This window comes from Pan troglodytes, chromosome 23 (genome assembly GCF_028858775.2).
Source record: "Pan troglodytes isolate AG18354 chromosome 23, NHGRI_mPanTro3-v2.0_pri, whole genome shotgun sequence".
Lineage (NCBI taxonomy): Eukaryota > Metazoa > Chordata > Mammalia > Primates > Hominidae > Pan > Pan troglodytes.
In genome coordinates this window covers 45,304,127-45,327,408 of record NC_086016.1, presented here as the reverse complement: position 1 = coordinate 45,327,408, position 23,282 = coordinate 45,304,127, and the positions used below count along the sequence as shown (strand labels likewise).

The 23,282-nt window shown below is 48.5% G+C and overlaps 1 protein-coding gene across 6 annotated transcripts in view; it reads left to right on the top strand.

Moving 5' to 3' along the window:
- The window catches only part of SCUBE1 (signal peptide, CUB domain and EGF like domain containing 1), a 148,892-nt gene that overhangs the window by 10,180 nt on the left and 115,430 nt on the right, over nucleotides 1-23,282 (top strand). For 5 of the 6 annotated variants that reach the window (XM_016939327.4, XM_016939326.4, XM_016939330.4 and 2 more), the window contains exon 3: nucleotides 14,500-14,628. In XM_016939327.4, the coding sequence (XP_016794816.1) occupies nucleotides 14,500-14,628 (129 nt within the window). Of the gene's footprint in view, nucleotides 1-13,456; nucleotides 13,659-14,499; nucleotides 14,629-23,282 lie in introns of those variants that run through there. The other variant, XM_063808026.1, reaches the window with a different exon arrangement.

The window sequence follows — 23,282 nt, the reverse complement described above, 5'->3', positions numbered from 1 at the left end:
GGTGATATTGATGATGATGGTGCTGAAGATGATGATGATGTATCTGATCATCATCATCGTCATTATGTTGATGTCAATGATCACAGTGTTGTTCAAGATGTGAAAGAACTAAAGCCTTGTCTTTTCCAACAATTCCTGGGACCTAAAATGGTTGGGAAATGAGGTATTCTGGTTCATCGACTGTTCATATAAACCATATGCATATACTTACTTATATCCCCACAGAGGTGAACAGTCAGGTGTGTCATTCACAGATGGCTGCTTATCAAGAATGTACAATAAGAAACACATAGGAAAGAAGACTTTCCTTTGTTCAACTAAGCCTACTTCGGGGATGGCAAATATGCCATCACCTTCTGCCATAGCAGACATTAATAATCAATTACCGCACTCTCCTGTCATTTTTGCAGTAGATGAAACTTGCTTTCCCTCCCTGGGTTCCTGCATCTGCAGGTCCTGAGCTGGAGTAGGGTTCTGCCGAGGCTGGGGTTGGAGTCTTGGAGGCAGTGAGCCCCCTGTCCTGCAGATCTCACTGACTGTGCTCTTTGCTGTGATAAGAATAGAAGATGGACTCTCAGCAGAGCATGCCCCGAGGACATGGCTGCCACATTCTCCCCAGTTCTTCACCACCATGTTGAGTGTTTGCTTCCAGACACCCTGCTACATGTTCCACGTCCATGATCTCATTTAATCCTCTCAAGAACCCTACCAGATAGGGACTATGCCTTCCATTTTTCAAGTGAGGAAACTGAGGCATGGAGAGGTAAAGTGACTGGCCAAAGGTTACACAGTTGATAGAGGAGAGAACTAGAATTTAAGCCCCAAACCAGCAGTTCCCAAGGTCTCTCCTCTTGACCGCTGGGTGATACTGCCTGCTTTTAACTGGCTGTCCCACAGGGACTGTAAGATTTGTCTTCACCAACTAATCAGCGCCCGAAATGTACTTTCTCTATCATTTTCACAACCCGAGCCTGGGTTGTGGGAAGCCCGATGTGAGGCTGACCGAGCCTCTTACCCACTTCACCAGGTCACCTTGAAACTTCTGCTGCTTGAGAAATCCCTGTTAGCAAATCCAGCCCTGGAGGCCACCTGCCCCCTATTCTGGGAACAGTTTCTCTTCCCACCTTCAAGGGCAACTTGCCTCACGGCCAGTGGACATGTGTGATGATGGCATGGCCTCCACATGTGGAGACATGTTGCATCTGTGTCCAGGAGTGGCCTGGGGCCCCCTGCGGTCAGCCTAATGCCGGTAGAGGGCTTGCTGTAGCCAGACAGGTGAGTGCCTCAGACAGCCGGGAAAGGCTCTGAGCCGGGCTGGAGATAAAGCACTGTTTTCTTGATTGAATCTGAAGTACCTTGAGGCAAACTCATGGCTGTGTGGAGTTGGAAGAAACTTCGAAGGGCGTTGAGGCAGTCCCTGTGAGTGACAGCTGCCACCCCTCTTTGCAGCTCACCCCAGGTCCATACACACCACCATTTTAGCCCATGCCACACTGCACTTAGGTTTTCCCACGTCTCCTCCTGGAATGTGAGCTCCTCAAAGACCGGATTTGGGACCTGTCAGCTCCCATCCCTGGAAGCTAGGGACTGGGCCCAGCACAGGGTGTAGAAGGCATTTGCTGGATGACAGGGTCACCTCCTCCAGGAAGCCATCTCTGGTCCCCCAGACAGGGGAGTTATCAGCTGTGAGCATCCTCACTCAGTGCTCCTGTCACACTAGGTTGTGAGGACCCATGTAACTTCCCTCAGGGCTGGGCCTGGAGCTGGTGTCGGTGGACAGTGAATGACCCTTATCCATGCTGGGAGGACCCAGGAAGGCCTCCAGAACCTCACAGACTCTGAGGGTTCTACAGATGAGGAAGCAGAGGCTTGCACAGAGACAGAGCTAGTCTGAGGATAACTGGTGTGGACCGATGGCAGAATTCGCCTGGGGAAACTGGGTCCAGAGAGGTCTGTCTCTAGCCAGGCCTCCCAGCTGAGAGGGAGCAGGGCCTGGGTTTCGTCCCCCACCAGCCAAGGGGTCCCAGCATCAGGCCAGGCCCCCATCAGCCCATGGGAAAGCATTAGGGGAGGCTCCTTCACTATGGAGGGATCGAGGGAGCTGTACAGCCCCTCTGCTTCTACACGGACTCGCTCCCTTGCTGCTGCTGGCTGGTCTGAGACAGGACCTGGGAATGGGAGGGGCTGGAAGCTACCATTTGTGATACCGTTATTATTTTGATTTATTTTAGAGTTGGGGCCTCGCTGTGTTGGGAGCTATTATTGTTATTTCTGTTTGTTTTTGAGATGAAGTCTTGCTTTGTCACCAGGCTGGAGTTCAGTGGCTCAATCTCGGCTCACTGCAACCTCCACCTCCTAGTTTCAAGGGATTCTCATACCACAGCCTCCCAAGTACCTGGGACTACAGGTGCGCACCACCATGCCCAGCTAGTTTTTTGTATTTTTAGTAGAGATGGGGTTTCACCATGTTGGCCAGGTTGGTCTCGAACTCCTGACCTCAAGTGATCCTCCTGCCTCAGCCTCCCAAAGTGCTGGGATTATAGGCATGAGCCACCGCACCCGGCCATTTTTTATCCATCCCTCCCCACCCAGCCTCACTGTCTTTTTTTAGTTCCTCAAACTTGCCAGCTTGTTCCTACCTCTGGACCTTTGCACACCCCGTTTCCTCTTGCCTCTCCGTTTAACTAAGCGTGTGCATCCCCGGCTCATCCGGCCCCTGGGGCATGGGCCTTTCAGAAGCCATCAGGCCAGTCCCACACTGGCCTCCTGATCCGAATTAACCAGGCCTGTTTGTGCTTATTCTGCTGAGGGGGCAGGCTGGGGGTGAGGAAGGGGCATTTCACCCCCTTTAAATGCTTCAACTCATTTAATCTTAATTGCCTTGTTTTCATAGACATTTGCTAGGGAAAAGGACCAAATTATAGCTTGAATTGGGTCCTACTAATCTTAATTAAAAGCTCTCGTTTATAATCAGGACCAGGCCCCAAACGAGGAGCAAACCGCCCTCAAATGGCTTGTTTAAATAACTAAGACCCTCCTGATAATCACTGTTTAGTCTGAACCAACAGCACACATCACCCCTTGTATGTGTACTTAATTTTTTAAACCATTTATTCAAGTGGTTTATTCCACTTGCAAGTTCCAACTCGGGCCTTTTCCAAAACGCTATAATTAAAACTCTTGGGGGAAATAACTTTGTTGTTTGGGCCACAGCATATCAAATATATTGCTATGTTCCTCTTTTTGTGTGAAAAGGAAAAACATGACAACCTTATGGCCGTCAGAGATCACAAAATTAGCGTGTATGTAATGAATGTAAATAGTCACTTCCTGAATTTTATATCCCCGGGGTCTACTTGTCAATCACTGAAGTTAGGTAGATTACAGAGCATGTTATTAAAATGTTTTAACAAAATTCCTAATAACATACTCCGTGATCCATTTAGTTTAACATCAGAAAAACAAAATCTTAAAACCAATTTGGCCTTCTTAGGAAATAATGTCCATGACCTTATTAAATCATTTTCATCATCATTATTACACACTTTATTGAAACTCCAGATAAAATCCTGCTTTTTGGGAGGCCAGGAAAGGCAGTAGGAGGTGGGAGGCTGGGGGGGGAGAGAAGGGGAAATTCTTCTCCTTCAAGTCTTAAAACATGCAATTATGCATGCTAACGTGTGCTCTGCCGAAGATGAAAGTGCTCAAGTCCAGCAGACCAGCAGGAAGGAAGAAATTGGATATAACTTAAAATTCCAAGTTGCTGTCAGCTAGCAATTAGGCAATGTTGCTTGCCAGCTCTGCTGCAGAGTTTAGGCCTCTTGCAGAGTTCTTGGAGCCAATGACCATTTTTAGGAGGAAAAATAAAAAGCTCATGCTACTGCATTTAAACACTGGAGGCAAGTTCACCTCTGAGCCTCAGTTTGCCCATCCGTAAAATGTGTGTGCACTGGACTGGATTCAGTTGAGTATCAAGAATGTTCACTGAGCACCTACTCTGTGCCAAGCTTGGTGCTGGGGCCAAAACATGTTTCCTGCCTTTGACCTGCCTTGTGGGAGACACAGATTGGAAAAGATGTGATCATAACAGGATGTGGAAAGTGCAGCAATGAAAATACAAACAAGACAGGATGCAGTAGAGAAAGTGTATATCTCTGCCTGAGGAGGGGAAGAAATTCAGGAGGGCTTCTTAGAGGAGGTGTCCTCTGGGCTAGGTTAGAAAAGCATAGCAGAAGCAGGTCTCTGATGCTCCTTCCAGCTGTGATGGTCAGTGGAAGCATTTGTAGCAAGGATTTAGAGGTCTGCATTTTGGTCCCTCCTAACTCCGTGAGCCAGCGGTGACTTAACCATTCTGAGCCCTGGTTTCCTCATCCATCACATGGGAGCCACAACACCTGCCTTACAGAATGTGCATTTCAGTAGAGATTTGAGGAGGGAAGGGGCCTCGCTGTCTGTGAGAATGTGTTGAAGGCTGCACCAGTGTCTGCATGTTGGTTTTTTTTTTTTCCTCTAATTCCCCATTTCTCCCAGGGTTAGGGGTCTCTGCCCCCACCTCCCACCCTCCATGTCCTCCAGCTCCCCAGGCAGCAGCCCCTCTCTGCCCCCTTCCTCTGGGCCCTCTCGCCTCCTCTTAGCCGCTTCTTATTACAGTGGCTGTATTTGTTTTTCCATCAGAGGAATGCTAACCAGCAAAAACCATTATTTCTAAGAAAATAAACCGTGGACTTGTGTGCCTTTGAATGCTACTGAAATGGATGATGGCCTTCCCTAAAGGCTTTGAGACAAAGAGGACTTGGGGCCTTGTGTGAACGGGCAAGGTCAGGAGGTCTCAGAGGGTGCTCCGAGACGGGCTTCCAGATGGGCCAGGGCTGCAGCCTCTGGCTAGAAAGAGTGTAAAACCCCAGCCAGCTGGTTGGACGCCTGGCCTAGGTTAACAGCAGCTGCTGGCGTCGATCACTCCCCACTCCCTCCAGGGTCTTCAAGGTGCACCCCTCTCTCCAGGAACCCCCATGTCTTCTGTCTAGACCTCCTGCCTCTCGTACAGAGGGAAGCGGAACTGGGAGTGTGTCCATGGAGACCGGGTTCCAGCCCTGTGTGGCCTGGGCCAAGTCTGTGGGCCTCTCCGGCCTTTGCATCCTGACATCAGAGTTCAGCGGGGGCAGGAGATCTCAGGCCCCTGGGACCCTCGCTGTGGGCAGCTCCTTCCTCAGGGTGCTCCTCGTTTCCATGGCGCCCAATGCTGGCCTCAGTCTGTCAGCTTGAGGCGTGGGCTTCAGTGGGGCTTAGCCAACTGTCCCTTCCCACTGCCAGCCCTGCGGGCAGACCTGGTCCTGGCCAGTCTGTAGGCAGGAGCACATGAGTTTGTGGGCATCTGTATCTGAGTCATTCCCCGCTCCAGGCTGGCAGCCCCTTGTGGCCACGGTCCAGGCTAAGGGCAAGGGGCCTGGCCCAGGACAGCACTGGCATGGGAGGGAAGAAGGCAGGGAGTGGCCTGATCCTTCACAAGGCCCGCGGGCCCCAGATTCCTGGTTCACAGAGATGCCGTCTTCTCTAGACAATTGTGTCAAGGTGAGGAAGGTAGAGTCTGGGACCAGCCTGCCCAGGTTCAAATGTTGCCTTCACCACCTTCTAGCTGGGTGATCTTGGGAAAGACAAGTTTTATGAGCCTCAGTTTCTTTTTCTGTGAGCCATGGGAAATGAAGACCTTTCTGCCTGGCTGTAGGGAGGATTAAGCCAGTTACCATCAAGGTGGTGCCTGGTGTGGAGTTGCCACTGCTGTTATTTTTATTACAATGGAGAGGAAGTCCACCCGGGGATTCGGAGAGAAAGGGAATGAAACCGAATTGCACTAGGCCAGCTCAGGCCCTGCCCACTGCTGGATCCCGAGATGAGAGAAAGAAGCCCAAGCTGAGAGCCTTGAGTTCAAATTGCTGTGAGCCCCCGATCTGCTAAGATTTGTGTTTCAGCTCCCTTCTTTGGGCCTCAGTTACACCTTGATAAAATCCAGGGTGCTCTAGGATCCAGCTTACCAATTCTAAGGGCCGGCCCAGGTTTTCAGGCAACTTCTTGTTTGTGATTGTCCTCCTGAGCTTGGAGGTGGCTGGGCCTATGGAGCAGCCCCACAGAGCCTGCAGTTTTTGGGTCTCGGGCCTCCCCTTGGCCTTTCCCTAAGGGGATGGGGGAATGACTGCCTGTAATTGGCAGGAGGGTGGAATAGGGGCCTTGACTGAGGGCTGGCAGAACTAGACTCAAGCCTGGCAGGTTCCCTGCGGTCTCTCCTGGCTTCCATCTCACACGCGCCAACGGCTCCATTTTCACTTGACCAGGCTGCCTCAGCGACCATTAGTCCTGATGCCAGAGCCCAGGAGAAGCCCCCAGCAAGGGCTTCAGGGCATTTTTGAGGGAGAAAGGAAATAATTAACTGGTCTTCATCATACCGGTTTGGTGGGAAATCTCCCCTGCTTCTTGGGAGCAACACACCCCACTGTGACCCCAAGCTGGGCAGGTGGCATTTGAGGTCAGTTCAGAGCCAACCTCCTTGTGGTTTCCCTTCACCCAGGCAGAGATACCTGGAGATGCAACCAGCCCAGAGGAGAAGAAGACCGACAGCATTAGCTTGTTTGACTTTTATTTTTAAACAGCTTTATTGCGATATAATTCACATACCATACAATTCACTCGTTAAAAGTATACAATTCAATGCCTTTAGTATATTCACATTGCCAGTCCATTACCACAATCAATGTTAGTATCTGTTTTCTTTATTTTATTTTATTTGAGACAGAGTCTTGCTCTGTCGCCCAGGCTGGAGTGCAGTGGCATGATCTCAGCTCACTGCAACCTCCGCCTCCCGGGTTCAAGTGATTCTTCTGCCTCAGCCTCCCGAGTAGCTGGGATTACAGGCATGCACAACCATGCCTGGCTAATTTTTTGTATTTTTAGTGAGACAGGGTTTCACAATGTTGGCCAGGCTGGTCTCGAACTCCTGACCTCAGGTGATCCACCCGCCTCAGCCTCCCAAAGTGCTGGGATTACAGGCGTGAGCTACCCTGCCCAGTCCAATGTTAGAATCTTTTCATTACTCCAAAAAGAAACTCCATGCCCCTTGACCATCCTCTACCACCCCCGAAGTCTTCAGCCCTTCCAGTGTTAGGAAACCTCTCCTGATTTTTTTCTCAGCAGATTTGGTTTTTCTGGAGACTTGATGTAAATAGAACCATCGACTATGTGATCTTGTGACAGAGACATCACTAACTCTGAAGTCAAGCTGCCTGGCTCCCTCCCCGGCTCCCCTTGCATTTGCTGTGTGATCTGAGGCAGGACAGGCAATGTCTCTGAGCCTTGGTTTGCTGCTGTGAGATAGACATGGTGGTACCCAGCTCTCAGAGCAGTCCTGTGTGTGGGGCCTGCAGACTGCCTGACGTGTCATGAGAGTCGGTCAGCAAGGCCACCGTCATGATTGTTCATTCATGCAATGCCCAGAGGATTCCTTTGAACATGCTCGGGCTCTGCTCGTTTCTGAGGCTCAAGCTGCACAGGACACAGTTCTCATTCTCATGGATTTGCAGCATCAGAGGACACAGACACAAGCAAGCAAGAATAATGCTAGTGCCTGCTTGGGCTGGGGGAGGGGCTAGATCTGCTCAAAGATGAGCAAAAGCTTCAGGGAGGAGGTGATGCTGGGGCTCAGGATGCAGAGGTGAGTAGATGTTTGTGGAGGGGAAGGAGCTCCAGGCAGAGGGAACAGCATGAGTCAAAGTGTGGAGGTCTGAAGCCACATAACGGACTGGGAGAGGTCACTGAGCAGCTCCAACCCCACGGTTATCTTGAATCACAGAGTGGGAAGGGGGAGGGAACCTTCCCACCCTCTGGCTGAGCCATGGTCATTGTGTGCAGTTAGGAATGAAAAAGTATATAGATTTGTGTTAGTTTTACGTGCCCTTTGACCTTTCCCGTAATTAACTGCTGGGCCCACTTCTGGCATTGTCTCTGCAGAAGGGAAACCTGATCGATGGATGCCAGGGGCCCTCAGAGAGCGGGTCTCATTACTCAGTCATTACAAACCCAGAGCTTAACCCCGAGCCACCGGAGACAGGGGCTTAATCCTTCCTGCTAGGCAGCCCAAGAAACTACCTTCCCTGGAGCATAATTAGCCAACAAACCGGATTAAGATTTATTCATCAATAAGGACTCAACTTCCTAAGCCATACATCTCTCCCCGAATGGTTGCCTGATCTAAGGAGGGCACGGTTTTTCTTAAAGCCCCCAGACAAAGGAGAGGACGTGCTAGCGCCCAGCCAGGAAAGGAGTCTTTGTTAGAGCGTTTGGTCTCCACTGTTCTTGAGGAATGTCTAGAAAAATGCCAATTTCAGGGGGAAATGAGAAGACATTTTCAGTAATGATCTCCGAGAGTAGAGAGTGGGATGCTTTAAAAATACTTAATTTTGAGAAGGTTTCTAGTCACTCCCGATTTTAAGGAAAATACCCTAAAATAGTATTAAAATAAAATGAAAAGGCTCTCTGATTCATTGCAATAGGATCTTTTAGAATCTAGACACCACAGAGTAAATGTATATTTTATGAAGCAGCAAGAATCAATTTTGAATTAAATGATTAAAAAAAAAAAAAAAACACCTCACCCTATATGGGTTCCAAACCTGCGTTGCTGGCACGGAAGCACAGCCATGGGGTTGTGTGTGCGCACACTGCCTTTCAATACACAAAAAGCGGAGCTGGGTGACCTTTCAAAAATTCCATAATGAGCAGTTCTCTGTGCTGCTTTTCTCTGCTCTATTAGATGCTGGGAGCTGTCTTCTGTTGGGAATTGAGTTTTCATTAAAAAAAAAAAAAATCCAAGCAGGGGAAGGAACAGGGATGCTTGGAGTGAATTGCTGGACTTCTCATCTCCTGTGTCAGGGCTCTGAAAGCTGCTCAGATCTTTTGTCCTGCCACTTTCTCCATTCATGTGAACCATCCCTGTCACCACCCCTCCTCAACCTCAAGGGTAGGTACAGATCTTGGAAAGAAAAGTAATAATACCCATGAAATCTCTTCCCCACTTTTCTCCTTAATGACTTTTTGGAGCATGAAACACTTTTTTTTTTTTTTTTTTTTTTTGAGACGGAGTTTTGCTCTTGTTGCCCAGGCTGGAGTGCAACGGCGCAATCTCGGCTCACCGCAACCTCCACCTCCTGGGTCCAAGCGATTTTCCTGCTTCAGCCTCCCGAGTAGCTGGGATTATAGGCATGCGCCACCACGCCTGGCTAGGAGCATGAAGCACTTTTTTAAAATATTCATCTCACACACCCCAAGGATGTGGCTCCAAATGCGGGAATAGAGCCTGCACTTGAATGCAACCACTGGCTGGGGGCCTGAAGACAAGGTCCTCAGCGATGCTGAGTCTCAGCCTCTTCTGTGTGACAGCAGCTCTTACCCTGGCCTCACACACGCAGCTGCCTCACTCCAATCTCTGCCTTCATCATCCCACGGCTGCCTTCTCTCTGTGTGTCTGTGTGTCTTCACATGGTATGCTTCTCCCTGTATGTCTGTGTCCAATTTCCCTCTTCTTAGGACAGCAGCATTGTATTAAGGCCCACCCTAATCTAGTATGACCTCATCTGAACTTGATTACATCTGCAAAGACCCTACTTCCAAGTCAGATCACATACTCTGGTCCTGGGGGTTGGGACCTCAACATATCTTTTTGCGGAGACACAATTTAATCCACAACAGCCCTTTAAGAATAAACATCCATAGAGCTGTGCTCTGTCCCCTCCATTGCTTTACTATCTCCCCGCTCCACCTGCCTGTTTCTCGTTCTCTGGCTGTCAGTCCTGAAAAAGTGGTCTGAGCCTGATGAGTGTCTTGGAGGTCTGTGGTGCCTCTTCCAGGGGCGGCGACTCCTGGATATGTTTTTATAATAATAAATCCACTTGCTTTGGCAGATTTTTTTAGCTGGTTTGTTTGTGTGTTTATCTCTTAAGTATTAAAGGAGGAGGCTTACATGATTTTAGAACAAAATTTCAAGGTACAAACATGGAAAATCAGGGAAGGTTTGGTTTAGGAGCCGATGTCCTCCATCCAGGACACTGGGAGGTAAAGCTGGCTGCCACAGCAGGCCTGGGGATTGGAGAGGAACTGGTTGTTCTGAGAGATGCTCAGTCTGGGAGAACTAATTGGGGATGGATTAAGGAAAGAAATGCAAGCAGCAAATATCCCTGCACTCTCCAGCCCACTGGCAATTACTGTGGCCTACCTTATGGGGAGTCAAAGGCAGGAAATGGCTACAGTTGTTTTACTGACTATTCAACGATATCTTTATAATGCCTTATGGGTATGGTGATCAGATAGTTTATCATTTTAATAATGAAAAGGTTAATAACTGCTGTTAATAATTACGCCCTGACAACAGGCATAAACTGGTACTGTGCCAGGAAAATTAAAGTGTATGATATTCTCTAACTAGGGGAAGACATCCCCTAACTAGGTCTGACGTTTCTCAGACCTTACCACCATTAAAATAGCCAGTTGGATTACATCTTATAGATGCAGCAACTCTATAACTGATTGTGTTTCTTTCTTTGTCTTGGCATTTAGGAAGCTCACAGCCCACCTTCTGTCATTGTGCTACAGTTATCAAATGTGTTTTTGTATATTTTCACCAGCTTTATCTTATTCTTCAACCCTCATTTATTTTTCTTCATACTAACATCTTATTCTATTAGAAAAAATTGTTGTATGTATTTTGTAAGCTGTTTGGAGGGATATTTGAAGGAATCAGTGAGTTAATAGAAGTTTGGATGGATGAATGGGTAGGTAGGTGTTTGAATGTGCGTGTGTGTGCATGAGCGTGAGTGTACATGTGTTTGGATAGAAAGGTGGGTATTTGAATCAATGAATATACAGATGAGAGGATTCCTCATCTGGATGGATGGATGGATGGATGGATGTTTAGATGGGTCAGTGCTTAGATGAATGGAAGGATAGGCATCTGGTTGAATATTTAGACAGATGGATGCATGCATGCGTGTTTGGATGTATGGGTGAACATTTGGCTGGATAAATGGATGGGTGAATAGGTGATTGGAGAAATGGAAGGGTGGTCAGCACACTGGATATTTAGATGGATAAATTTTAGCACAAATAGATAAATGGAAGAATGGTTGAGTAGATATTTGAATAGATAGGTTGAGGGTGAGTAGATGGATGGATAGTGGAAGGGTAGATGGGTGTTTGGATGAAAGGATGCATGGCTGGCTGCCTGGTTATTTGGGTAGATAGGCATGCACACATGTGTGTATGTGTGTATGTGTATAGACAGATGCAGAACAAGTAGAAGCATAGATGGGTAAATGGGTATTTGGATGATTGGATGGTACTTTCTCAGTACACAGTATAAATGTGCCAAGGGTGAAATATTGTATCATGTATAAAGCATTTTGTCAATGACTGGCATGTCACAGGCATTCTAACTTATTAGAAAGGACGTGGGCTTCCTAGACCGAAAGACCTTGGTTCTGATCCTTGCCCTACCACTTACTATGTGACCCTGAGCAATTATCAAACTTCTCTGCACTTTGGTTTGTTCAACCATAAAATGAAGTTAAAACCCCTACTTCCGAATGTTGCTGTGAGAATTAAAAGGGCTGGTGTATATTTCAGGAGTAGATACCTCCTTCTGAGGTACAAGATGAGAGAAACTTCTTTTACCCAAGCATAGAATAAAAGTCCTTTTCCTCAGTCTGATTGATCCAACCTAAGTCACCTACCAACCCTGGGACCAACAGCAATTGCTAGTGGCACGTGCTGTTTGGATAAGACTGTTAAGTCTCCACCCCCAGAGTTAGGACCAGGCCAGCTTCCCCCTGAATCACCTGCTTGAAGGAGGAAAGGAGGGAGGGAACAGTTTGGGGGCTGCTGAGTCAAATCGGGTGTGAGGTGATACTCATGCTGACAGGTAGTGAAAATAAGTGGCCAGTGGGCAGACTGTAACGATATTAAGGGTGTAGAAAAACCACGCGTTGGTAGCTGATTTGATGTTAAGGAAGCAGTGGAAGGAAAACGATATTCACCGGGATGAGGAACCCCAGGTAACTGTAGGTTGATGAGTTAAAGTTGAGCTTTGTTGCCTTTGGAGTACCTTTGGAATACCCAGGGGAAGAGGTGGTTGCATTAGTCTATCTGGGGCTCTGGAGAAAGGTCAGGGCTGCAAACAGAGACTGGGAAGTAATCAGTATCTCTCAGTTTTTTAAAATCTATGCCGGACGAGGTGGCTTACACCTGTAATCCCAGCACTTTGGGAGGCTGAGGTGGGCGGATCACGAGGTCAGGAGATGGAGACCATCCTGGCTAACATGGTGAAACCCCATCTCTATTAAAAATACAAAAAATTAGCCAGGCATGGTGGCACGTGCCTGTAGTCCAGCTACTCGGGAGGTTGAGGCAGGCGAATTGCTTGAACCTGAGAGGTGGAGGTTGCAGTGAGCTGAGATCGCGCCATTGCACTCCAGCCTGGGCGACAGAGGGAGACACTGACAAAAAAATAAATAAATAAATAAATACATCATAAATAAATAAATAAAATAAAATCTATGTGCCTTTTCAATAAACATAAAATATCACATTCTCCCTTAAGTTTATTTGTAATTTATAAGTGTATTAAATATCAGAATTAAAAACAGCCCAGAGCCAGGCACAGTGGTGTATGCCTATAATTCCAGCTACTAGGGAGGCTGAGGCAGGAGGATCCCTTGAGCCCAGGAGTTTGAGTCCAGCCTTGGCAACATAGTGAGGCCCTGTCTCTAAAAACAAACAAAACAAACCAATTCAAATGAGCTGCAGAATTGAGAACTGATGCAGGTGCCCCTATAGGCAGATTAGGAGAGGACTTCTATCTCTTGATCCTTTGGTGACCCAGCCCAGGCTACTTTGTTCTTCCCTCGCTGTGGCTAGGTGGACACCAAGAGTGGCGGCACGGACACCAAGAGTGGCTGCACAGCCCAGACCCCTTACTCTGGCGCGTTCACTTCTGCTGTTTGTTATCCCCTTTGCTCTGCAGCATCTCTGGCAGGCATCAGGGCAGTGCTTATACCTCCAGAGTCAGGGAGCTCACTACCTCCTGCAACAGCTTCTACCTTGCAGACCGGCACTCCTACCCCTGAACGTTCATTGGCCCCATGGCTTCCCCTCACTGTGAGTAGCTCTGCTCTCCAGACCAGCATGGAGAAAGCAAGGAGTTCCGTGTCTCCCTGCGGCAGCTCCTCCAGCAATTGAGGGAAGCTAGGCCTGCCTTCTACAGGCTCTCTTCTTCTACAGGATGGCCCCAGCCCCACTTTCGTAGCTGGAACCCAGCCTCAAAAATCCCTCTTCTACGCTATAGGGGAGTGACCCCGGCTTCCTACTCCATCGTCTCCAGAGATGCACTTCCGGTTCCACTTAGTGCTGCACTTCCGGTTCCGGTTCCAGTTCCGCTGTGGGGGACACTTCCAGCCCTCCTCTCTCCCCAGCGTGTCTCGGAGCCTCTGGAGGTCAGGGTGACTGCCGGTTGAGATGAGTGAGGCCAGTGGGGTCTCAGGGGGATGCTGAAGACCCTGCAGAAGAGCCGGCACCACCAGGCTGGCAAATTCTCGCTGTGCCTGGTGCCCTCCCAAGGACGCCAGGTGTGACCGGGGTTAGGCCCCTTGGGCTCTGAAACCCACGAGTTTGAATCCCACGGATTCGAATCCCATTTGTGCCACTTCCTAGGTGTGTGACCTTCCACAAGGTTTTAGCCTCACTGTGCCTTGGTTTCTTCAGTGCTCTTGCAAAATTGGAATAGTGAGAATGGTGCCTGTATCACTGAGTTAATGTGGGATTGAAGAGGTAATGACATGGCCTTACAAGCAGGACTTGGGCGTGGAAGCAGCTCAGACAAGGTTAACTAGGTGTGTTCCTGTCATTCTCCAGGGTATCTCAAATCTCTCTGGAACTCCAGAATTGATAGCCCTTTGACCCCTGATGGGAAATGTTGAAAAAGCCTTAAAACAGCAAAAAGGGTGACCTTTATCAAGGCTACTGGCCATTGTTTATGAGACAGGAGCCTTTGTTATAGCAAGGAAGCTGGAGCAGTTGAAATGCAGGCGTCAGACACTGATGTGGAAAGACACTGGAGGAGTTAGTGGACTTTTCTTTCATTCCAGAGATTACACTTCTTGGGGATGTGCAGTTAATTTTACTCAATACCCCCTGCTTCAAGAGAGCTAGTTTTCGGAAATTGTACACTGGCTCCGTGGAGGCAGAACTAGGTGTGAATCTTGCCTGTTCACTGTGGTAGGAACTGGAAGGCACCCCACACATGATTAGCATTTTTATAATACTTGAGTCCTCAGCTCCCAGGGAGGACTGAAGTGAATGCTTGTTGAATCGTCCCCTAATCACTCAGATCCCGGTGGCTTCCATGGTGTTGGGAGAGGGGACCACCAGGCTCTTCTTCTGACACCTCTCATGCCCTTCCTTTTGCAGACATTGACGAGTGTGAGAATGACTACTACAATGGGGGCTGTGTCCACGAGTGCATCAACATCCCGGGGAACTACAGGTGCACCTGCTTTGATGGCTTCATGCTGGCACACGATGGACACAACTGCCTGGGTGAGTGATACAGCTGTAGCCTCTGGGCACACCCTGCCTGTTGCTTTGCTCCAGCTTACAGAGTTGGGAGCCATGGGAAGGTTCTCCTTCCTTTGGCTTCCTGTATTAGTTTGCCAGGGTTGTCATAACAAAATACCACAGACTGGGTGGCTTAGACAACAGAAGTGTATTGCCTCGCAGTTCTGGAGTCTGGCAGTCCAAGATCGAGGTGGGGGCAGGGTTGGTTTTTCGGAGGGCCCGCTCCTCTGTCAGGCTTGCAGGTGGCTACCTTCTTTCTCCTCGTGTCTTCATACGGTCTTCCCACTTTGCATGCATGTGTCTAGTGTCTCTCTGTGTCCTAATCTCTTCTTTTTTTTTTTTTTTTTTTTTTTTTGAGATGGAGTCTTGCTCTGTCACCCAAGCATGCAGTGGTGTAATCTCAGCTCACTGCAACCTCCACCTCCTGGGTTCAAGTGATTCTCCTGCCTCAGCCTCCCAAGTAGCTGGGATTACAGGCGTGCCACCACACCTGGCTAATTTTTGTATTTTTAGTAGAGACTGAGTTTCGCCATGGTTGCCAGGCTGGTCTCAAACTACTGACCTTGTGATCTGCCTGCTTCGGCTTTCCAAAGTGCTGGGATAACAGGTGTGAGCCACCTTGCCCGGCCAGCCACTGCGCCTGGCCCTAATCTTCTCTTCTTATAAGGACACAGTCATATTGGAGTAGGGCCCACTCTACAAACTCCATTTTTAAGTTAATTATCTCTCTAAAGGCCCTGTCTCCAAATACAGTCACGTTTTGAGGTACTGGGTGTTGAATTCCTTCAACAAAGGAATTTTGAAGTGACACAATTTGGCCCATGATTTACCTCCATCTTCTCATGGTCCAAATACATTTTTAAGCCAATTGTATAAAATTTATAAGAGGCCAGGTGTGGCAGCTCACACTTGTAATCCCAGCACTCTGGGAGGCCAAGGCGGGTGGATCACCTGAGGTCCGAAGTTCAAGACCGGCCTGACCAACATGGCGAAACCCTGTCTCTACTAAAAATACAAAAATTAGTTGGGCGCATGCCTGTAATCCCAGCTATTTGGGAGGCTGAGGTAGGAGGGTCACTTGAACCCAGGAAACGGAGGTTGCAGTGAGCCAAGATCACACCATTGCACTCCAGCCCGGGCGACAAGAGTGAAACTCCATCTCAAAAACAAAAAAATAATTACAAGAGTAGTCCACATTTGCTGGATCAAATTGGAAAATTGTAGAAGAGTAGGGAGAAGAAATTGGCAGGCGTCTTAGTTGTGCTGGTGTGTTTTCTATCAGTCTTCCACCTGCATCCAAGTGTGTTTTTACCATAGTGGTGATCAGATAGTCAGCATGCATTTGCCCTTTGCTGTTCCCTTTAATATCATGCGTACCTCAGGCATTTTGGTTTTCTTTTGAGACAGAGTCTTACTCTGTCACCCAGGCTGGAGTACGGTATGGCTCAGTGCAGCCTTAACCTCTGGAACTCAGGTGATCCTCCCACCTCAGCCTCCAGAATAGCTGGGACCATAGGCACATTCCACTGCTACTGGCTAACTTTTGGGTTTTTTTGTAGAGACAGGGTCTTGCTATATTGCCCAGGCCTCTGGAACTCCTGGGCTCAGGTGATCTGCCCACCTCGACCTCCCAAAGTGCTGGGATTACAGGCTTGACCCACCACCTTACCTCAGGCATTACTTCAGGTATTTTTATGTGGCCCCTGTTACCACTATTTTTCTAGTTGCCCCACAGTCTGATAAATTACTGATAACCTGTATCAGTTTCCTGGGGCTGCCATGACAAAGTAACAAACTAGGGCTTAAATAACAGAAATGGATTCTTTTGGTTAGGAGTCCAAACTCAAGGTGTGGGCAGGGTAGTTTCTTCTGAGAGCTGCAAGGGATCATCTGTTCCAGGCCTTTCTCATAGCTTCTGGTAACGTCAGGGATTCCTTGGCTTATAGATGGCATCCTCCCTCTGTCTTCACATTGTCTCAGCTCTATGTGTGTCTGGCTCTGTGTCCAAATTTTCCTTTTTTATAAGGACACCAGTCATGTTGCATTAGGCCCACCCTAACAATCTCATCTTAACCTGGACATCTGCCAAGACCTTATTTACAACAAAAGTCACATTCACAAGTACTGGGAGTTGCGAATCCAACATCTTTTGAAGGGACATAATTCAACCTGTAACAGAGGGAGTTCAAAGTCTGTCACAGAAGAACAATATCTTGTCATGGGAAACAAGTGGCTCTCAAAGCAGACATGTCTGTCCCCAAGGCCCTCTTTTGCCACTGGCTGCTGGGTAACCAGGGCACAGCAACTGGAGCCCAGGGGATATGGGTGTGGATTTGGCAGGAGCATGTCCGTAGATACATTATTGATTGTCTGGGTCTCAGGCCCTTGTTGGTAGAGGGAGGCTATGAGAAGCAGCTTCCTCACAGGGTTGTCGTGAGCAGTGACTGAGATAATGTCCAGATGGCCGAGAAAAAGGCTCAGCACAGGGGACTCTCAGCAGCCGAGAACTGTTACTATCTACATGGTGTCTGAGCCTCAGTCTTGTCCAGTCTCCAACAGGGATAACTGCATAATCCACTTCCGAAGATCACGTGTGAGGATGAGGTGACAGTGTGAAGTGACTAGCCCCTATTAGGTGCTAAATAGTCAACACAGGCATTGCTACTCCAGCTGACTCGGCTGCCTTTCTGTGGTTAGACGTTTAGATTGTTTGCTTTTTTGTTTTTTAGCATGAGAATCCAGAGGTGGTTCTGGGCATAAAACATTTTTTTCCCCTGTTTTCCCGATTGTTTCCTTAGGAATGCTTCACAAAAGTGGAACCACTGGATCAAACGATCATTTGGTTTTTTATGGCTTTCTAAAAGGGCTCAGCAAACCTTCTGTTGTGCCAGCTGGTTTGTGGGTGTGTGGTAGAGGACACTGGGTGTCCTGAGTGCTCTGGAACTTTCCCTCTTAATGGGGTGTTAGCCTTAGACCTGCCTGCCTGTTTTTGTCCAACCCATGTTGGATGTCAGATAAGTTTGTTGTGGAAAACATCTGTGAGCATGTAATTACACCCCGAATAAATACCCAAGTAGAGGTCCGAGCAGCAGGTTATTGAAGCCCAGAGAGGCCTGTGAAGAGCTACCCGTGGATGCAGTGAGTGTGGGGGTAGAAGCGGGGCTAACTCCCTAGGGGTCTTCAAAGAGAAGGTAGCGTTGAATGGAACCTCCAAGGTTGGGGATAAGTTTGGTAGGCCAAGGGCAGAGCCTACATAGAGCTGCAGGTAGCCCCTGAGGCTCAGCTCCTGGTGCGTGCAGGGAGCAGCAGGTGTGGGGCTGTGGAGGTGAGCGGGGCATTGACTAGATTGTGAAGAAGTGGGACCACACAACGTTGATCATGCCAGATGCCAGGTGAAGTATCTTCCAAGAGTTATCTCATTTAATCCTCCCAAAACGTAAGTGCTTGGCTTTCTTAGTTGTTTGCTCCATTTTCAAATGATAGAGAGAGTATGTTTTGGGCTCTGATTAGTCAGTGAAGACAGAGCCGACAGTCCCTGTGGGACAGCCAGTTAAAAGCAGGCAATATCACCCAGCGGCCAAGAGGAGAGACATTGGGAACTGCCAGTTTGTGGCTTAAATTCTAGCCCTTCTCTATCAGCTGTGTGACCTTTGGCCAGTCACTTTACCTCTCCATGCCTTAGTTTCCTCACTTGAAAAATGGAAGGCATAGTCCCTATCTGGTAGGGCTCTTGTGAGGATTAAATGAGATCATGGACGTGGAGCATGTAGCAGAGTGTCTGGCACCAAATACTCAACATGTAACCAGCATTCATCTGGTCATTGGCTTCCAGATGAGATGTGTTGATGTGGAGTGGTTTGATGCCTCCAAGACCTCGTGGGGACCAGTCCCCACCATGTGCACTCCCACGGCTGTGCCTGACACGTGGAACTCTCCTTCCAGCCACTGTACTCTTACCTGTGCAGAACCACCTCTTTGTAAATGCCCTGTTCTTGGCTACAGCAAGTACTCCCAGTGTCCCCAGAGCCTGACGCCAGCAGCCTGCAGACTAGCAGTGAGTCTGTGTGGGCCTTTGTCTCAACAACATTGTTTTCACAATGGATTATGTTTACACTGATTAATTTAAAAGAACTGGGTAAGGTTCCCCCCCTCCCCCGCCCCACGACCTCTGAGCACAGATTGCAACCTCATGCGGCTCTAACTTGCACACACAGCAGCCAAGAAAAGGCTCTCTCTGTTGCTCCTCTGCCTTTAGCTGAGGGCAGACCCTTCCCAACAGAGTTCTTTCTGTTCAGGCTTTCTCTTTCTCAAGACAAAACTCCAGCTCTAGAGAAGCCGGACCTTGGTTCCAACAGGCATCAACCCATCCTGACCATGTGACCTCAAGCTAGTTAACCGACTTCTTGGAGTCTCAGCTCCCTCATCCATGAAATGCTGTAAGAACTAGAGTAACTCGTACTCTAGGATCATGGGGCTTAATCAGTGTTGGCAGAAATAAGTCATGCTGTAAGAGTCAGCTGGGCTTGGAGTTTGAAGATTTAGGCTCAAATTCAGGTGTCACCGCTCACGAGTTTTATAGTTCGGGACCTGTTCCTCTAGCCCACCAAGCTTCAGTTCCCCTGACTATGAAATGGGTCAGTAATACTTGTCTCGGAGGGTCAGTGTCATGATTAAATCTGAAAGGAGATTGTGCAGAGCTTGTGTACAGATGTAAATTCTGTGTGGGTGCTGGATATTGTCATCATTTTCCAGCAGAGGCTTCAAGCTGGCAACCCACAGTCCCCATCTGGCCCACAGACATGTTTGGTTTGTCCCCATGGTGGTATCATTTGTTCTTATTAAATTATTTGTCAACACTTAAAAATTAGGGGTTATCACATTAAAAAATCAATATTTCTAGCATCATTCCATCTCAGCCACAGTTACCCAGCCCCTGACATTTGCGGGACTTGGGACAGGAGTCCAGATGGAGGCCCCTATCCCACATGGCTAAAATATTAAAGTAATTAAGAAGCTCCCAAACAGGAATGACTCTGCCTCATCTACCTTGACAGATATTCCTAACTAATGACCTAGAAGCTAGACTGGAATTTAGAAGACTGCTTGGATTTTGCACCAGAAAGTGGTAGCGTGGGCAATGCCTGCTCCCTCTCTGCCTGTCCCACCCTCGGCTCCACCCCACACCATGACGAGCCTCAGCACACCCTAATGCAAATGTGCAAGCTTTGGCCATTTACCCTGAAAGCAGCCACCTTTTGCCTAAGTCTTACTCAGGCCTAAGTGTCGTCTGATAGGCTTAGGACCATTTTGGGGGAGTTTTAGGGTCCTAAATACCCAGCATGTAATGTGGAGTGGTAGGCGTGTGTTCCAGGTGCTCATGACTCCCCTTTGGACCCCTTACTCCATGGTGGCGGGGGCGGGGGGGTGCTGCTGCAGCCACAGGAGAGGCAGAACAGGGACCCCCAAAGTTTGGGGGCCCAGGGCAACAGCACTCTCACTCACATCTCACTGTGGTGCTGGCAGCAGCTAGAGTGAACTACACCGCAGCTGCCTGCTTCAGAGGGGGTGTGTACTCTCTTGTTCGCCACAGTCTCCACCACTCCCTATTACTTGCATCCAGCTTTGGCCATTTAACTACCTGCTTGAAATTGTGCTGCCTGGAAATGTTTGGAATTCTTTGTGCTGCCTGACAAAGCTTCCTGCACAAGGTTTTGTCCCCAGTGGGCATTTGGTGGCTGTGAGTGGCCCACTGAGTTGTTGGAAGGTTCTCTGTCTTGGCTGCCTCTGGGCAGTCACTAAACCTCACCCCACAGCCCATCGCCCATCAGGAATAGTTAGGCCCGTTCGCACCTCTTCTGTTTTGTCTCAAGAAGTCTGGGTCAAGAGTCTTGTCCAGTTGTAACATTCCTCTCTGAACCACCACTGAATTCCTTAGGGATGGGGGCTGGGACAAAACCCTGATCACCTTAGAAATAAACAGGCCAGTTTGAAAAGTGTTCTGAGCTGATTAGGAGAAATGAGGCTGATGGCTTACAAGTTATTTTCTTGCCTAAGTTTTCATAGTTGAACCTTTTCTTTTCTTTCGAGTAAGCGAGGTTATTTTCCTGTGGAGATGGCCTGCCTGTGACTGTGTCCTGGAGGGTGGCCAAGTCTGTCCTCTGGGGAGCAAAGCCCTCACTCTATTTGACATCTTTATTGAGGAATTTCTCAAATATAACAGAAAATGACACCAGAGGGAATTGAAACCATGATGAGATCTTGCTCAACCCCAAATGGCTGCTTTTAGCTGTGTAATTACTTGAAATAGCAGTAGTTCTGTTTGAAAAATATTATTCCAAACTCCATGCAATTGGACAGCAGAGCAATATTTAGGCTAATAGAATAAGATTGTTTTCATCTTAAATTAAAACCAGCAGTGGATAATTTCTTCCCGTCTCCACAAAGCAAGGCTCCTCTTTCTCTAAAGCCATCAGTTCACTTAGCCAGATGTTTTCTTCGACCCCGATCTTTACCTTGACTTACTGAAAAATACGTCTCTCAAGTTGCTCACAGTTTGAATTTTGGACCTGCCTCTCGGCACTTTTTTTCCCTGTTGAAGAGAAGTCATCTGTATCCAGGTTCAGAAGCACTGATTTATTAGCCAGCTCTCTCCATTTCATTAACATTTATTGAGCACCAACCCTATGCCCAGCCTTGTGCAGGGTAGACCGTCCTACTTGAGTGAGATTCGGGAGCTTTGGTTGAGTCTCCTGTGTGCCTGGATTTGCCCGGGATGCTGTGCTCAGTTCTCTTGTTAGTGCTCACAGCATCCAAAGACATTAGTGTCTTCTTTTTACAAACGAGGAAACTGAGGCCTAGTGAGGGGAAGTGACCTACCCAAGCTCACACAGACAGTAGGTGGTAGAGCTAGGACTAGAGCCCAGGTCTGGGATTTTGCCAATTTCAGCCTGTAAGCCTACCCTGCTGCCCACCCCCGCCCCATAGTGCCCAAACTGCACCAGCTCCAGGAGGCTGGCCAGGGCCTCCTCGTTGTAGGGTGTTAGATATGCACGCCTGTATCTATCCGTGAGTTTGGGAGTCACTGAGAGCATCCAGAAATCCCAGCACGTGCCAGGCCAGGCACAGGCAGGGAGTGTGCTGAAGGGCGAGCGGGCATCCCTTGCTCTAGAGAGCTCATACCAAGGGCGCCTCCACCCCATAGCTCATTCAGCGTCCTTGGGCCAAGGGCAGAGCTTGTGGCCTTGTTTAGGCACCTCACATCATCCTTGAGCCACCCTTGGGACCTTGTCTTACCCCATCCGACTGTACGGAGCCCTCCGCTCCAGCACCCTCCTCTCATGGCCCCCATTGCTTCCACAGTAGCTTGAGACCCCTCCGGCCAGGGCCCCACCAGCCTCCCCCCAACCCCATTTCTCACCCTTGCTTAGCTGTGCCCACTGGGCCAGCCTTCCGTGTACCCGCAGAGTCCTACACAAATCTGTTGACAGACTGCTACTCCCCAGAAGGGATCTGGTGAGGTCCTGCTCATCCTTCAAGCCCCAACCAAACCTCCCCTTGCTCAGAGGTCTGCTGTGACCCACGCCACACAGTTACATCTCCACTGCAGCTCTGTGTCATGGTCCTCTCTTCTTCCCCAAAAGCAGAATTTGTCTTGTTTACCTTTCTGTCTTTCTTCTTGGAACCTAGTGCAGTGTCAGATATATTGTAGGCATTTAGTAAATATTTGTAGAATAAATGAATGAATGGATTTGTCAAAATGCCTTGTAATCTAAAAACCCTCTCACCTAACAAGCCTCTGATTTTGCACCAGAAAGTGGTAGCACAGGCAATGCCTGCTCCCTCCCTGCCTTTCCCACCCTTGGCTCCACCCCATACCACGATGAGCCTCAACACACCCTAACGCAAATGTGCAAGCTTTGGCCATTTACCCTGAAAGCAGCCACCTTTTGCCTAAGTCTTACTCAGGCCTAAGTGTCGTCTGATAGGCTTAGGACCATTTGAGGGGAGTTTTAGGGTCCTAAATACCCAGGATATAATGTAGAGTGGTAGGCATAGGGCAGAGGTAAAGATTAATTAGATGAGATATCTCTCGCAGGGCTCTTAGGTCCATGAGGAAGCCAGAAATATTCACAACTCTAATGAAGGGTAGAAAGTGCTATATTAGGGCCAGGCACAGTAACTCATGCCTGTAATCCCAGCACTTTGAGAGACCGAGGCGGGTGGATCACATGAGGTCAGGAGTTCGAGACCAGCCTGACCAACATGGTGAAACACCGTTTCTACTAAAAATACAAAAAAAAAAAAATAGCCAGATTTGGTGGCAGGCGCCTCTAGTCCCAACCACTTGGGAGGCTGAGGCAGGAGAATCACTTGAACCCGGGGGGCAGAGGTTGCAATGAGCCGAGATTACACCACTGCACCCCAGCCTGGGCGACAGAGTGAGACTCTGTCCAAAAAAAAAAAAAAAAGTGCTACATTAGGAATAATACTAAAGCCTTCCACCTAGTATTCATCCATTTGTTTATTCAAAAAAAATTGTTGTGAGCGCCTGCTATATGCCAGACATGGTTTTCAGTGCTTACTATGGCGGTGAACAAAGGCTACAACATCTCCCTGCTTATGAACTTACATAGAGG